This window comes from Dasypus novemcinctus, chromosome 21, assembly GCF_030445035.2.
Source record: "Dasypus novemcinctus isolate mDasNov1 chromosome 21, mDasNov1.1.hap2, whole genome shotgun sequence".
NCBI classification, from domain to species: Eukaryota; Metazoa; Chordata; class Mammalia; order Cingulata; family Dasypodidae; genus Dasypus; species Dasypus novemcinctus.
Window position 1 is genome coordinate 58053633 of NC_080693.1, and position 15063 is coordinate 58068695.

The 15063-nt window shown below is 59.7% G+C and overlaps 1 protein-coding gene across 35 annotated transcripts in view; it reads right to left on the reverse strand.

The window, feature by feature from the left end:
• Positions 1-291: 291 nt before the first annotated feature.
• Positions 292-15063, reverse strand: part of SRCIN1 (SRC kinase signaling inhibitor 1) — a 65072-nt gene continuing 50300 nt past the window's right edge. For 14 of the 35 annotated variants that reach the window (XM_058284130.2, XM_058284131.2, XM_058284135.2 and 11 more), the window contains 4 exons: positions 13155-13309; positions 12698-12850; positions 8304-8447; positions 292-1948 (listed from right to left, as the gene is read on the reverse strand). In XM_058284130.2, coding sequence (XP_058140113.1) covers positions 1814-1948; positions 8304-8447; positions 12698-12850; positions 13155-13309 — 587 coding nt within the window. In that variant the 3' untranslated portion in view covers positions 292-1813. Of the gene's footprint in view, positions 1949-8303; positions 8448-8977; positions 9818-12037; positions 12161-12697; positions 12851-13154; positions 13310-15063 lie in introns of those variants that run through there. The other 21 variants (XM_071210631.1, XM_058284102.2, XM_058284106.2 and 18 more) reach the window with 5 other exon arrangements.

Here is a 15063-nt window from a genome sequence, read left to right on the forward strand (position 1 = left end):
CCAAACCGAACCGTTTCACTGGACCACAGAAGCCAGGCCAATGTGCCCAGCCCCCAGCCCCCTCCCCCTCGCCAAAACAGCGGCCAGGGAGAGAGTGCTGTGGGTTTCTTTTTTTTTTTTTTAATATTTATATATATTTATATTACGTATATTATATATATATAATATGTAAATATATTTTTAAAACAATATAAAATGTTAAGACACTTCACTTAAATGTAAAGAGTTGCCTGCAATTAAAAGTAATTGCATCATTTATGAGGTCCTTTTTTTTCCTTCTATTTTCCAGGGTTTTGTTTTTTTTTTTCAGGAGGGATTTTTTTTTCCTCTTCTTTTGCTATTTTTCAAAAAGGCTTGTTCGCCTTTGTACAAAAATGATCCAAGGCTAGAAAACAAGGATGAACCAACAACAAAAAAACCCCACAAAAAATAAAAAAAGAAAGGAAACATAACCATCCCCCTCCCTCACCGAAACCTCGACCGCCCCCCCAGCTCTCCCCAAGCCCTGACCTTCCCCTGTCTGGCCTCGGGGGCGCGAATCTGGCTCTGAGGGCTCCCCCCCTCCTTCAATGGCTGCTTTTTTCTGTGCTTACTGTGGGGGGGGGGAGTCTCAATGCCCCCTCCCCTGTGCTTACCCCACGTTGTGCTCCCTGGGGACCCTCCACTCCATGCTCCTCACCTCTCCCACCCACATGACCCCCTGCTGGCCCACAACTGTACCCGAGGGGCTGGGGCTGAAAACCACAGTCGTCTCTTCCCCTCCTCCCAGGCCACGTGGGCAGGGTCAGGCTCCCCATTAAAAACCCCATCTGACCCTTCCCTGAAAACCTCAACTCTCCAGGGGAGGGCAAGTCACCCCCCTGGCCCCCCCCAATCAATTTCCTCTCTGGTCTCCCCTCTTCCCACACAACCAGACCCTTCCTCTCCTGCAGGCCCCAAAATCTAATGTCCTAGGCCCCTCGTTTTTGCCCCTCCCACCCCCATTAAATAAGTTAATGCTATTTAAAGTGCTAAATTAGGAAACTAAAAGTACCATATACCCCTCCCAGGGGCTGCGCTCGCCAAGGCGGTGCCAGTGTTGGCTCGCCAGTGTTGGCTGCCAGCTCCACCAGGCTCCACCACCCGCAGCGGCCCATCGGCCTCCTCCCCGCTGGGCACAGGCCTCGGCCTGGAGGCCGGGGGGGCCCCTCGCCAAGGACACGCAGGGGGCCCCTCGCCAAGGACTCCGGGCGCGCGGGCACGCGTGAGGGCAGCAGGCCAGCGGCAGGCTCACAGTCACGCCCCGAGGCCGGACAGGGCGTGCGGGCAGCCTGTGGGGTCAGAGTCTCCCTTGCCACGTTTTCCAGCCTGGCGGGTGCGTCCAGCGTCCTGGCGTTGCTCCGGGAAGGGATCCGAGGACTGCAGAGGGGCCTCCGCGCCCAGCCCTCGCAGCTCCGAGCACTCTCCGGAAGTCAGGGGGAGGATGAGGGGGAGGGTGCAGGACGTGGGAGGAAGGGTGGCGGAGGGGAGCAGGGAGAGGGGACAGGAAGTGGGCCAGCGGAAGGCCACTGGGAACAGAAGAGCACGGGAAGGTGGTGTGCTTGGTTTGTAGTTTTACCATTTTGAGTTTTAAAAAAAGACAATTAAAAGCTAATTATTAAAAAAAACATCAACAGGGGGAAGGCAAGAGAGAGCAGAGGAGGCCGCACGTGGGGCGGAGCTCCAGAGGGGCTGGAGAGTGAGGTGGGGGCGGGGAGGAGGTGAAGGGAAGAGTGGGGAGAGAAGTGGCAGGGGTGAGGGAGGGGACAGGGGGGGCAGAGGTGCCGGGGGCCTTCTAGAAGGAGATGGAAGAATTCCTCGCCCCAAAGGAAGTCAATACGGGGATAGAGGTTCTGGAAGCCGAGGGCTTTTCTGAGACTGGGCTGGAGGTCTCGTTGGACCCGCTCATCTCTTTAGATGGTTTAGTGGCCTGCAACAAAAGAGAGAGAGGAAGGGAGAGCCTTCACACTGGCCCTCGCCCAAGCTTTAAAAATTCAAGAGACAGTTAACGGCAAAAAGAAGAAACCAGCAGGTGGTTTGAGTCAGGGGAGGAAGTGGCCACAGAAGGGGCAGAAAGGAGGCAAGGCGGGTGCTGGGCCAGGCCTGGGGGCGGGGTCCAAGGTTACTGATGGGGAAGAAAGAAGGCAGGAAAGACCACGCCCAGGGCAGGCAGGCAGGGGAGACGGGGAGGGAGAATAGGCCGGGGAGGGAGGAGAAAGGAACAGTGAGCTGTCCCCAGGGGCCGTACCCTCCCAGCAGGGAGGCCAGCAGGGAGCAGCCCAGGGGGTGTACAGGCTCATCGTTCCCACTGGCCAGCCACCCAGACCCGGCAGCCTCAGCAGTAGGCCAAGCCTAAGCAGAAGGCCTGGGGGGCGGGGGGGAGGGAACTGCAGAGCCAGGCTGTCCTCCCTGGAGAGCCCTTCTCTAAGGAACCCCCCACCTGGGACTCTGGGGAAGAAGGCACTTGTTGTGTTCAGCCTCCACCCAATGCAAGAACCCATGCTGCATCCCCTGTCAGTGCTTCTCCAGGTTTGAGTTGTATCATATTGGTGACAGGAAGCTCACTCCCTCGTGAGGTGTCCTGTGCTCACTGGTCAGCGCTGAGAGTTAGAAATAGCCATCCGCCCTCCTCCCCGTCCAGCAGGCTCCCTGTGCCTGTACAGTTCTGGAGGTTCCTCTGGAGCTGTGGCCTCCAAAGTATGTTTCGAGAGCCATCGGCATCACCTCTAGGGGATAACGTGTTGCCGGTGTTACAAGTATAGATTCTAGGGTCCCGCTCCAGAATCCATGTCTGGTGTGGGCTCAGAGACCTACAGCTAAGCAAGTGCCCCAGGTGACTTTACTGCACTTAAGCCTGAGATCCTCTGGTTAGGGCTGCACCACCACCTGCTCGCCCTGCGGTTATATGCACTCTTCCCTCCCGGCCTTGCTAAGCTACTGGTGGCAAAACCAGATGGCCTTGACTGAAAACAGAGGTCCTGTGGCCTAGGGCAGAGACCTCCCTGCAGGTTAGGGCTGGGCAGGGTCCCTCCATTTCCCACAGGCCTGCAGCGTCACTCAGGGACATCTCTGCAGGGCCTCTCTGTAGGCCACGGGATGTGGGGAGAGCCTTGCAGGGGAGAGCTAGACTGTGTCTAGAGCTGGCCCTGCCCCAGCAGCCTGGAAGCCCTTTCCCAGGGACGTGAGACCACTTCCGCCTGGCTGGCTGGCAGGGAACCCACCCGCGCTGCTGGGGAGGCTCGCTTCTCCCACAGGTGCACAAATGGTCCGCTCAGCGATTGGCCCCGAGTCCTGCCGGCGGTGCACGTGACGCTCACCACTCTCTAGTTTGCAAAGTCTACGCTTTTCCCATTCGGGACTTGCCCTTTTCCTCTCTCTGCAGCTGCCCACCCATGACTCAGAGGGGTTCTAGAGCCACGTCCACAAGATCTGTTGATCTGCTGAGACCATGGCTGTGTGCCAGGCTGGCCCCTGCCCACCTGGGGCCCCTGAACCTGAAGACGCACTTACTGAAGGCAACCAAGAGCTCCCTCCCTGTCTTGTTATTACCTTGGGCTTCAGTCCCGACCCTGGTGCCCTTCCCTGCCCCCCTCCCACCTTTTTTGGATGACTAGAAAAAATACTTTATTGTCTTAATCATGCATGACACAAACAAAATATTTAGTTATACCATCAAATGAAACACAGCTGAAAAAATTAAAACAGGAATAACTAGTCCAAACAGCACATCTCTGTATCCAACTATTTTTGTACCCTGTTTTAAAGACCTTTCTCCCAAAGTCAGATGGGAGGAAGTGTGTCTGCTTTCTTCCTCCAGTCTCTTTACATCTCACCACGTCCCCAAGCAAGGCGGCGCCTCCCCGGCTGGCTCTCCTCTTTGTTCAGAACCTGCCTTTCTAGTTAAAAGCCTTGTCTGTTCCTCTTCCCTTTAGCAGTTTTCCAGAGTGGCGGTCTATTCCCGGCTTTGGTCTTTGGGACACCTGCCTTCTCCACTTGCTGCCACCTGACTCCCGTAGCCCCCAGGTGACGGGTCCCTTCTTCCAGAGCCAGGCGTGCAGTAGGACCAGTTACACAGACCCTCCCCCTTTCTTGTTCAGGGAGACCACTTAGGGTGGCTCCGCAGGCACTTGTTTTCTCAGTCCTCCAGGCTATCCCTCCCAGGAGACCAGCCCTGGCCCATCCGAAGTCCCTTGCCTGAGGCTGAGGGAGCACCCCCAGCTGTGCCAGTGCCTCTGTCCTGTGCGCCCTGGAGTTCTCAGGTGGAACAGCTGCTGTCTCTGAAGGTTCCCAGCACCTCCCCTGCTGGTCCCAGTTATGCCCAGAGACTCAGAACTGTCACTTTGTGGCAAGGCAGAAACTCCAGATGTGCCGCCTTCAGCTGGGTGAGACCGGACACAGCGGGCCGAGGTCAGGCAGCCGGCCCCTGCCAGCCAACGTGCCCGTGAGCCAGCGCCCACCACCTCTCCTGAGGCACGGTTCCCACGCAGGTGAAGATCGTGATCATCTGCACACAAACTCGCCTGGCTGCCTCCCCTCCCTGCCCCAAAGAGGGAGGATCATAACAAGTCTACTCCGATGAGAGGATTCCTCTCTTCTTGTCAGTGACTGGCTTAGAAATGGGTCGATGGGAAGTCAAGGAGGGGTAGGGGCGGCGTGGGGGGTTGGGGAGAATAGCCATGGTGGCAGGTCAACAGGGCCAAAAGATGGGAGGAGACCAGGTTCTGATGTCCTTAAGCTGCCAAATTCACCAAACCTCCCTGCTTCCTGACATCTTATTTCATTAGATAATTCCTTTCCTTGTTTAAGCCATTTCATGTTGGAGTTTCTCTTCTTTGCAGCTAAAAACCCAGTGTTGCTCCCCTATTGCTTTTTGTTTTTTTGAAGGCACAGCCTTCTAGTAGTCTCACCTTGGTGCTACCCAGGAGGTTACGCTTCCTGGCAAAGCAGCAGAGGCCAGCATTAAGACAGACCCGGGTTAAAGTCCCAGCTCCGCCACTTCCTAACAGTACGACCCTGAGAGGTATCTCTCGGGCCTTCATGTCCTCCCCTGCAAGCAGGGCTAACAGTCCCTGCAGCATCAGAGTCACCTGGGAGATACAGAGGATGAGGCCCAGAGCCCCACACTCAGCACGCATGCGACAAATGGCTACTATTATTTTAGCATTTTAAGGGTGTTTTGTCTATTTCCACCTGGGTTGGGCCTGATCAATGACAAATCCCTCCCACCCTCCCTCCCTTTCCTCCTTCCTTCATCTACCCAGCAAATATTTATTATTGAGTGTCTATATATGCCAAGTCCTCATATATACAAGTAGATGTTGTAAGGGTGCAGCAGTGACAAATGGGCAAAACCCATATTTTAAGACATGAAGTTGTTAAGAGAATTAATTGAGATACATAACCCTGGTCCAAAAGAGGTGCGCTAGTTATTTTCCATTTACGTCCCCCACCCCCTAGATCCAACCTCTGCCCTGCTCTGTGCTTGGGAAGGCTGGCTCCTGCCAGTTCCTTCCTCCTGGGTTTCTGGTTGGGTTCGGCCAGGGGGGGCATGGCAGGGTGAAAAGAGAGAAAGAAGGGGCAGAGTTCTTCCCTGTCCCCCTCCTTGCTGGCCCGTGCTCCAGCTCTCTCTGGGCCCCCCCACAGCATGCCCCTTTGCCCGTTCCCTCTCAGGGCCCACACCTCTGGGGTTAAAATCCTTTACCTGAACTCTCTGCGGAGAGACCGTGGGCGCGCAACAGATGTCTTAGCCCTGATAAGAAGTGGGATTCCACACCCAGCCCTGGACCCTTTCAGCCCGTGCACCTGGCGCCTGCCCCTACCCCAACATCTAGAACACGACACGCAAGGCTTTTGCGCTAACATTTCCTTTGACTTCTCCATAGCGTCAGGCACTACTGAGCCCCCTCTTGGAACCCCTGCCCCCCGATTTGTGTCTCTGGGGCTGGCACTCTTCCCTTTGTCTCAACATCATAAAAAACGCTTTGAGCCCCAGTGTTAGAGGCATTCAGGGAAGGCCCGGAGGCCCCCAGCCCAGCCCTCATCCCTGGCAGAAGTCCAGTCCTACTGAGGATGGCGGTGACAGCCTCCCCTTTTTTGTGCACTTGGCTGTTTTCAAAGCTCTTCCCCACACCAGGTGTTACGTGATCTCAGAACCCTGCAGGGTATTTTTGTCCCCATTGAACAGATGCGGAAACAACCTGGAGAAGTCAGAGGACTTTGACCAAGGCCATAGAGGCAGGTGGTTTTGAGCCAGGGTCAGACTGTGGCCCAGGGGACAGACAGGCAGGAGAGCCAGGGTGGTGGGAACAAAGCGAGGACATGGGGTGGGAGGGTGATGGGGAGAAGCGGGTGAGCCGAGGCCGGTCGTGAGGCGCCTCACGCAGCATGTGAAGAATTTCCTCATTCTGCAGGGACCACGGTACACAGGTTTTCAGCTGGGGAGTGATAATAACCTGCATTTTACAAAGACCCTGCCACCCACACCTGCAGGTCTTAGAAATGGGTTAGAGGGGACAGAAGTCCAAGGGAGAACTTAGAAGACCATGCATTAAGGTCGGGAGATATTAAGTGTTTTTTCCCCTGTTCTTTATGTCCTACTTGCAAAAATTTCCACAAGGAGTGTGTATTTACTTTATCAGAAAACAAGATACTTCTTTAAAGAAAAGCGACTGGAATAATCAATGTGAGTGATGGGTAGAGCTGGACGGGGCACAGCAGGGGTGGAGAGGGCTCAACGAAGTACATTCAGAAGGTGAGAGGACCGTCCATGGGTGACTGGGGTGGGTGCCAATTTCAGAAGGGAAAACCAGGCGCCAGCGGGGGAGGGGGGCACCCAGCGAAGGCTCCCGCAGGCAGTTGGGACGCAAGACAGAGACTGGGTGGTACCCGGTGCCCAAGGAGAGGGTGCGTGCTGCAAGGAGGGGAGAAGCTGAGCGAAGCGAAGAGGCAGGTAGAGGAGCCAGGAGGGCGGGGGTGGGCTGACGAGAGAGGGCTGCTGGCTCCACCTGCGCTCGGGCGCGTGCATGCGGCCACGGGTTGCAGACAGAGGGGCAGGGGGGTGAAGAGCCAGTTGGAGGCCACGGGAGACCTGCCCAAGCCGAGCGAGGTGGGAGGGACATCCTGAGTGGGCTGAGGAGCAAGTGGAGGGGAGGCTGTGGGGACCCGGAAGCTGACCCGCAGGACAAAAGGCGGGAGGCAGGGAGCCTGCACCCTGCGGGAGCTAGGGGGTTAGGATGAGAAAGTGCGGCGTGATCACAAGTTGCGGGAGGGGCCTGCCAAAAAGGCTGAAAGAGAGTGTGTGCGTGTGTGTATGTTTGTGTGCGTGTGTGTGTGTGGAGGGGGCAGTCTGGCTTTGAATCCTGCTCTACCACTAGCCACCTGTGAAGCTTTGGTGAAGCCTCAGCTTCCCCATCTATAAAATGGGGACAGGAAGGACCTGCCTCCCAGTGGCTGGTGAGCGGGGCAGTGTAAGTGTCTGGCACGGTGAACATGCTGTAAATGCCCCTGCTCTTCTGGGCACAGAGGAGGGATGGCTGGACTTGCCCATCGCCAGCCTCCTGCCCTGAGCCTGGAGCCTTCTTCAGGTCTGACCATCTTGACGTTTCACAGCCCCCGCCCTACCCCAGAACCCAGAACCGGGAGCAACAAACAGGAGCTGCTCGTGAATATCTAAGCCAAGCAGTGAGCTCTCAACACCCGGGCCCAGAACCACCCTGCACCCTCTGACCAGGCCACCTGTGAGCTCTTTCTACTCCACACACAGTTCCCAAACCCCTGATTCAATGTGAAAGAGCATCCCTGCTGCTCCAACTGCACCCCCTCCCCACCTGGGGGCCAGGCACCCCCCCATCCCCTTAAATGTCAGCAGCGAACCCTGTGAAACCTGAACCCAAGGCTGAAAGTCGATACAAAATTGGTGTTTTCACCTTAGCGAAGGAGCTAAGAGGCGGCCTGAGATGAGAGTGGGGACCCCAAAGAGCAGGTGTGAACCAGGTAACAGGGAAAAGGAAGCAGAGGACCAGAGGGGAGTGGCAGGAAGATGGAGAGTGTGAAGCACCCCCCAATCCCAGAGCGACACACAGCCCCTGAGAGCAGGGACTGCTGAGAGGAGAGGGGCTGGGTGGACACCTCCCGTCTGAGCGCCAGGGCTGGTGGGAGGAAGGAGAAGACGGTCCAGGTGATTGGCGAGGTAGCTCTGGCCTGGGAGGGCATCTGGGCAGCCGGGCGGGGAGGGGGTCCGGGAACACGACCCAGCACGCAGCCCCAGGCTGCGGTCCCGCCCTTACCTGCTGGGCCTGGATCCTCATGTACTCGGCCCTCTGCTTGCCGTGCTTGCTTTTGTCGGGGCTGCCTGCCTGGCCCTGGGCCGCCTTCAGCCGCGAGGTCCCCGGAGTCACCACCTTCATGGGTGGCACGCTGCCCCCGCCACTCTGCGGAAAGAGGAACGGGGTTGGGTTGGGGACCCTGGGTGGAGGTGGGGTCTCTGGGGCCAGGACCATCTCAGCAGGGCCCCTTGAGACCTGGACACCCTGCCTGGATGCACGTCCCACTGCTGGACTCTGGACTCTGAGCCCCGGAACAAGGCCGGCCTGCAGCAGAGGGACAGGGGCCCAGCAGTTCCCGGGCGGAACTCTTCGGTGGCTCCTCAAGCAGCCCAGAGGCAACTGGTGCCCTGCTGGGGGAGCCGCTCCTAAAGCCAGGGCTCCTGGGACCACCCCACTCCAGGCAAAGGCCCCGGTCCTGGGCCCAGCAACACGCCTGCAGTTTGGGTGGGGGGTTCTTTAAAAGGGCAGGATTAGCAGCCCCGGCCCACATCTTCTAATGGGAGGATGGGGGCAAATCCGGCCCCCTTAAATCACCCCAGGTACAAGGCCTATCCAGAGAGGCTCTGGGGCCCCAGAGACACAGGCAGAGAAACGAGAGACAGAAAGAGCCAGAGACAGGAGAGGGGAGTGGAGCGTGTGGGTGGAAAAGGGGAGAGAACTTTATTTGTTCATTCACAGACGCAGAGCAGAGGAGGAGACCCCCAGTCCCCGCCCAGGGCTGGATGGGCAGACCCCGGGTTAGGCCGGCTTCCCAGCCTCCCCTGGGCTCTACACGCAGCCCCCACCCAGGGCCAGACCAGAAGGAGGTGGGAGCCGAGAGAAGGCCGGCGGGAGGAGGGGGCTGGCGCGGTGCTCCTGCAGCCCCTGCCTCCCTCCAGCTCTGAAGACAGACAGCCTGGAGCGTGGAGGCAGGAGGTGAGCACAGGGGAGGAGGCAGCCACCTGGGGGCTGGGGGTCAGGGATGGGGGGCTGCCAGGGGGCCCCACGGCAGGGACTGTGCCCATTTCGTTCAGCGTGGCTTGCAGCTCCCGGAGCGTCTCCTCCAGGCTGTCCACGCGCTGGGGGATGGCGCCCCTCATGCCTCGGTGTGTGGCTCGCTGGCCCTGGCACTCCCCACTGCAATCTTTGGGGATCTCCTCTGGGTGGGCCTCGGCAGTAGAGCACTCCTGAGTCCTGTCCAGGGACGGTCCCCAAAGACAGGGGGCTCCAGCTCCTCCATCCTCTGGGCTGCAAGACCCTCTACCCGGCCTCTTCAGAGCTGCCCCTTCCTTCTCCAGCATCGGCATTGAGCTGCTCCTGGGCCGGGGGGCGTCAGCTGATATCCCCAGCCGGGCCTGTGTGCCAACCCAGGCCCTCTCGTTGCCAGTTAGAGTCCGGGGGTGCGGGGTGGGGGCCATCCTGGGGCCAGGCTCCTCTGGCAGGGAGGGAGGGTTGGGGGTGCACTCGGTCAAGATGATCTGGGGGATGCAGAACCCCTGAGGGGAGAAGGAAGACAAGGTAGAGTGTGATCTCCACAACCCAAAGTCCCGAGCTGGGGTGGGGAAACTGAGGCAGGGGGCGGGTCCTGACTGAGGTTACCCAGCAAGTTAGAGGCGGGGCTGGGACTAGAGCTCAGGTCTCTTTCCACCACACGCCACAGCTTCCCACTTTCTTGCAAAGATACGTAAAACCCTGGGAGCAAGACTCTTGGGTACCATACAATGGGATAACATCGTGGGGATGGTGGAGAAGGGAGTTCATGGGAGCATGTGTGCTAAGAGCAATACCTGGCACATGGCAAGAGCTCAGTAAATCTTAGCTGTTTGTTGAACTGAACAAGACACGCTCAGCTCTGGGGGTGAAGGCCAGGCTGCCGGCTGCGGCCTGAGAACGGGTCCTCATCCTTGGTAAGGGGAGACCGCTGGCTCCCCACCCATTCTCTGGGCTCTCTCCTCTGCTCCCGGCCCTTCAGCCAAGCTCTGTGCCAGCAACCCAGGCTCTGGCCTCGGTGGGGGCACAGAGAGAGGCCCCCAGTCACACCCTCCTCCCCAACCTGAGGGACTCCCAGCCTAATTCTCAGCACCACCTTTGTGCCACATCCTCATCTTTAATCTTCAGGTACCCCGTGAAATGGCTACTGCTCTCATCGTCCCCACTTGACAGATGAGGAGACCGAGGGTGAGGGAGGCTACGTGATCACCCAGGGTCACTTATCCACACCAATCAGTGGCAGAGCCAGGATGTGAACCCAGGTAGTCTGACTCCAAGTCCAGTGCTCTTTCCACTAAAAGCAGCCATGGAGATTTGGGGGTGGAGGGCAGCAGGGACCCCAACCACCCCCTCCCAAGGCAGCCCACACAGCCCTGCCACCTGCTTACCTGGAGATGGGGGGTGCAGGCTGGGGAGGCAGAGAGGACGGCCCCAAGCCCGCCCGGCTCCACTGCCTGATGCCACCTCAGGATGCAGAGGGTCAGCCAGGCCCGAAAGGCCAGTGGAGGGGCGGTGCCCACTGAGCCCCATCAGGACTGGCTCCCAGAGCCAGAAAGGGACAGGGACTGGGGGCGGGGGTCAAGGTGCCAGAGGCACAGCCCGCCCAGGAGGGCCTCTTCCACACTGCTCAGCCCCGCGTGGCTCCTCGGGCAGCTCTGTGCCCATCCTCTGCCCAGCGGACGGCACTGTCCTCCCATCTGGTGCTCGTCTGCACCCCAGGCCGGGGAGCCAAAGCACCACCAGGCCTCAAGCCAGGCCAGAAATCAGGAGGCGGCCAGCACGGCGCCCACGGGGGCAGGGAGAGCCGGCTGAGGACGGGGAAGGCGAGCGCGTGTGTGCAGGACAGGCTGCCCGCCCCCTCCCCGGAGCAGGTGCCCTCCTGCCCCGACCGGGCTGGGCAGAGGCAGAGATTGCCCGAACTCCACCTCCCTTCCCCCCCAAGCCAAGGAGCACAGCCCCCAGGGGTGCAGACCACAGGCCCACCCCAGAATTCCCAAGAAAGAATAAGAGGAAATAAGTGCAGCAGGACAGCAGTCAGGACTAAAGTTAGCAAGAAGGAAGAACTTCCCAGTGCCAAAAGACAGGACCAGCAGCCAAAGAAGGGCATGGGTTTCTTCCATTCCAAGCTTCCTGACCAGGGTGGGCAAGATGGGGTCACAGGGGTGGGGAGGGGCTGTAAACGAGCCTCCCTCCTGGGCTGTCCTGGCCCCAGTACAAAGCAGAGTCTCGTGGGAGAAACAGGCCCTGCCTGGTACAGGCAGCAAAATTGGGGGACGCGGGCAGGGACCAGGCCCAGGATAAAGTCAGATTTTGAGTTGGACCTAAAGTCGTCTAAGGAGCAAAGATTCAAACTCCAATCTTGGACCAAAACGAGAGGCAGCCTGGGGCCAGGCCTTAGCTCAGCCTGCAGGTTCACTACCCACCCCACAGGGGCCGCTCAGCGGAGCCGTGAGAAACGGCAGCCCCGCGTACGAGGCAGCGTCTGCACCTTGGGCTGCTGGAGCCTCTGGGGAAACCCCACCCAGGGGGCCAGAGAGAGGACAGCGTCCTGCCCCTGGTCCTTGGGGTGGGGGGAGGGGGGAGTGCACGGGCGCAGCGGTGGCAGAGGCGGGACACGGGCAAGCACTGTGACTGGGTGTCGGGGGGGCTGGCGTGAGGTCAGGAGAGGAAGCTGTGGAGGGACAGGCAGAGAGAGAGCCATGAGAGGTGGGGGGCAGCCCCGTTACCTTCCGTGTGGGGCCCAGGGCTGAGCCCCAGGGGGGCCCTGGGTCCTGGGGGGACAGCAAGGTGGGGATCAGCTGGCGGCGGGGCGTGGGGGGGAGGGAAGACACTGAGCTTCTCTCAAACACCTGGGGAGCAGAAGGCGGAGGCAGGTTTGGAGGAGGGGGCGCCAGAGAGGACGGGTGCTGGCCTGTGGCCCAGGCCCCCGCGGGCAGGGGCGGGCCTGGGCTGCCACTGGGCCGCTGGCCCCCCGCCCTGGCCGCTTGCCGTGGCCAGCCACCCAGGCTGCCCTCTCTTCAGTCTCCTGCAGAGGCTCCTGGCGGTCAGGAACCTTGAGGACAGGCTCAGCAGCACCGGCAAGAGTCTCAGGGCACTTGGGCCTGGGAACTCCAAGTACAGGGGGTCTCAGGACACTCGGGGGCTTTCCGAGACTCCAATCCACAAACTTAGACCTTCGAGGAGGGGCTTCAGCCTCCCCCACCCCCCATTCACAGTGGAGAAGAGATCACGTCGAGAAGGACAGGTTCCTGGACAGGCAGCACTCAGCGGGGAGACCGAGGGTCCGTCCACTCGTCCCAGTGCTGCCACCTCACTCTGGGGTCAGCCTGGCAGGGACAGGGAGCGGGGCACGGCCGAGGACCCGGGCCAGGCCTGCCCTGACCCACCTCCAGCTCTGCGATGATGCGATCCTCGTCGTCCTCGTCCTTGATGGCAGAGGCCATGATGGGCGGCGTGGAGGCCGGGCGGGCCACCTCAGACACGGCGCGGCGCAGCTTCACCTGGGGCTTCTGCACCTCCAGCTCCTCCGACTCGGCCTTCTGCAAGGCGCGGGCCCCATCAGGACCGACCCTGGCCCTCGGCCACCAGCTCACCTCCCAGGCCCTGGCAGCCCCTGGCCTGCTCCCACCCTCCCCCCAGCTCCTCCTCAGCCACTTCCGGCGGCCCCGTCAGGATGTCCCAACAGAGGACATCCCGGGGTGGAAGTGCGGGGGTCACAGGCACACTCTGGACTCAGGGCCAGAAGCACAGAGCCCCATGGACCCTCCCCTTCTCCCCCCACCCATCCCAGAGGGTCTCCGGCATCCCCCGCCTCACCCCAACCCCTCCCCAAGGGGCACGTACCTTGATGAAGGCCGAGTCCTTCTTGCTGGTGACCACGACCTCACCCGTGCGTGTGGTGGTCAGGCCGTGGGAGGAGGGGAAGCTCCGGCGGGGAGGGGGTGGCGGGGGGGACTTGGAGGGCTTCTCCGTGCGGTATCGGGGCACTGTCAGCTCATCTGAGGCAGCCAAGGGGCTGGGGTCAGGGCCCTGCACCCCTGGAGGCCTTGCTCCTTGCCTGACCTGGGGGAACGCTCTGCTTCTTCCTCCGGAGAGGACAGGGAGGAGACAGGAGAGCACACACGTCCCCGCCTCCTTCTCCCTTACCTCCCATCCAGCCCCACACCAAGCCCTGTCAACTCCCCCTAACTCCTTGCTACTCAAAGTGGGGTCCCTGGGCCTGTGGCAGCAGCAGCACCTGGGAGCTTGTCAGAAATGCAAGCGCGGGGAAACGGACTTGGCCCAGTGGTTAGGGCGTCCGTCTACCACATGGGAGGTCCGTAGTTCAAGCCCCGGGCCTCCTTGACCCGTGTGGAGCTGGCCCATGCGCAGTGCTGATGTGCGCAAGGAGTGCCCTGCCACGCAGGGGTGTCCCCCATGTAGGGGATCCCCACGCGCAAGGAGTGCACCCGTAACGAGAGCCACCCAGCGGGAAAGAAAGTGCAGCCTGCCCAGGAATGGCGCCGCCCACACTTCTCACTTCTCCTGCCGCTGATAACAACAGAAGCGGTCAAAGAAACAAGACGCAGCAAATAGACACAGAGAACAGACAACCAGGGGGCGGTGGGGGGGGATTAAATAAATAAATCTTTAAAAAAAAAAAAGAAATGCAGGCGCTCAGGGCCCACCCCAGACCTGCTGAATCAGATTCACCTTTGCACAGACCACCGGGTGATTCATGTGCACGTTCAAGTTTGAGAAGTGCAGCTCTCATCCAGCCCCTGGCCACCCAGCCTGCAGCCCCTGGTCTGGCTCAGATCAAATGAGCAGTTACTGTGGCAAGAGCCTGGTAGCCTCCTACCAGACCCCTGCTTCCTCCAGCACCTCCCCAGGCCCTTTTCCAGCGCAAGCTGCCGGAAGGCCACTCCAGCCAGGACACTCCGCTGCCTTGGATCCTCCTGGGGCTCCACATCACCCATGACCACACCCGAGCTCCTCGGCTCAGCACCCTCCGCCCTGGAACCTTTCAGCCTCAGATCCGCTTGCTACTCCCAGCTTGGACCCTGCTCAGGCAATACCAGCCTCGCGCCTCTGCGTTTGCATGTGCCTTTCCCTCATTCTCTCTCCTGGCAAGGCCTCCGCCCAGAGACGCGCCTGGTCATTTCCAAGACTCCGGGGGTGCAGGGGGGAGTTCCCACCTCTCGCTGTCCCAGGGCCCCCTCTAGGCCTGCACAGCACCAGTGCCTGCCAGTGCACTTAGCACCTGCTTTCTATTCCTGGTGTACGCACTAGGTACCCACTAGGACGGATGCCTTAACCCTCTGAGTCTTAGTGCCCCTATCTGCAGAATAGGAATAATTACTGTCTCTGCCTCCTGGGGATGTTGTGAAAGTACAAGGGTTAATACATAGGAGACATTCAGAACAGTTGCTGTCACACAGCAAGCATAAGCACTTAATACTCATATATATTAATATTATTTCTCCCACTAGATTTTGAGTTCCTTGAAAGCAAGCACTGTCTTATTCATCTCCTTATCCCCAGCACCTGGCACAGTAGGTGCTTAACAAATATCTGTCGCAGGCATGAGGAAATGAATAAATGATGACTTCCACGTTTCATTTGGATTCCTCCCGTCAGTGGAAGAAGCCCCGAGAGAAGCCAGGAGGCCAGCTGGAGCCCCGTCCTCGGTGGGTGAGGGCTGGGCGCCGGGCGCCAGGCCTCGGGCACGCTCACGGCCACGCGCTCCCCATCGACTCGGGAGCTCCCGAGG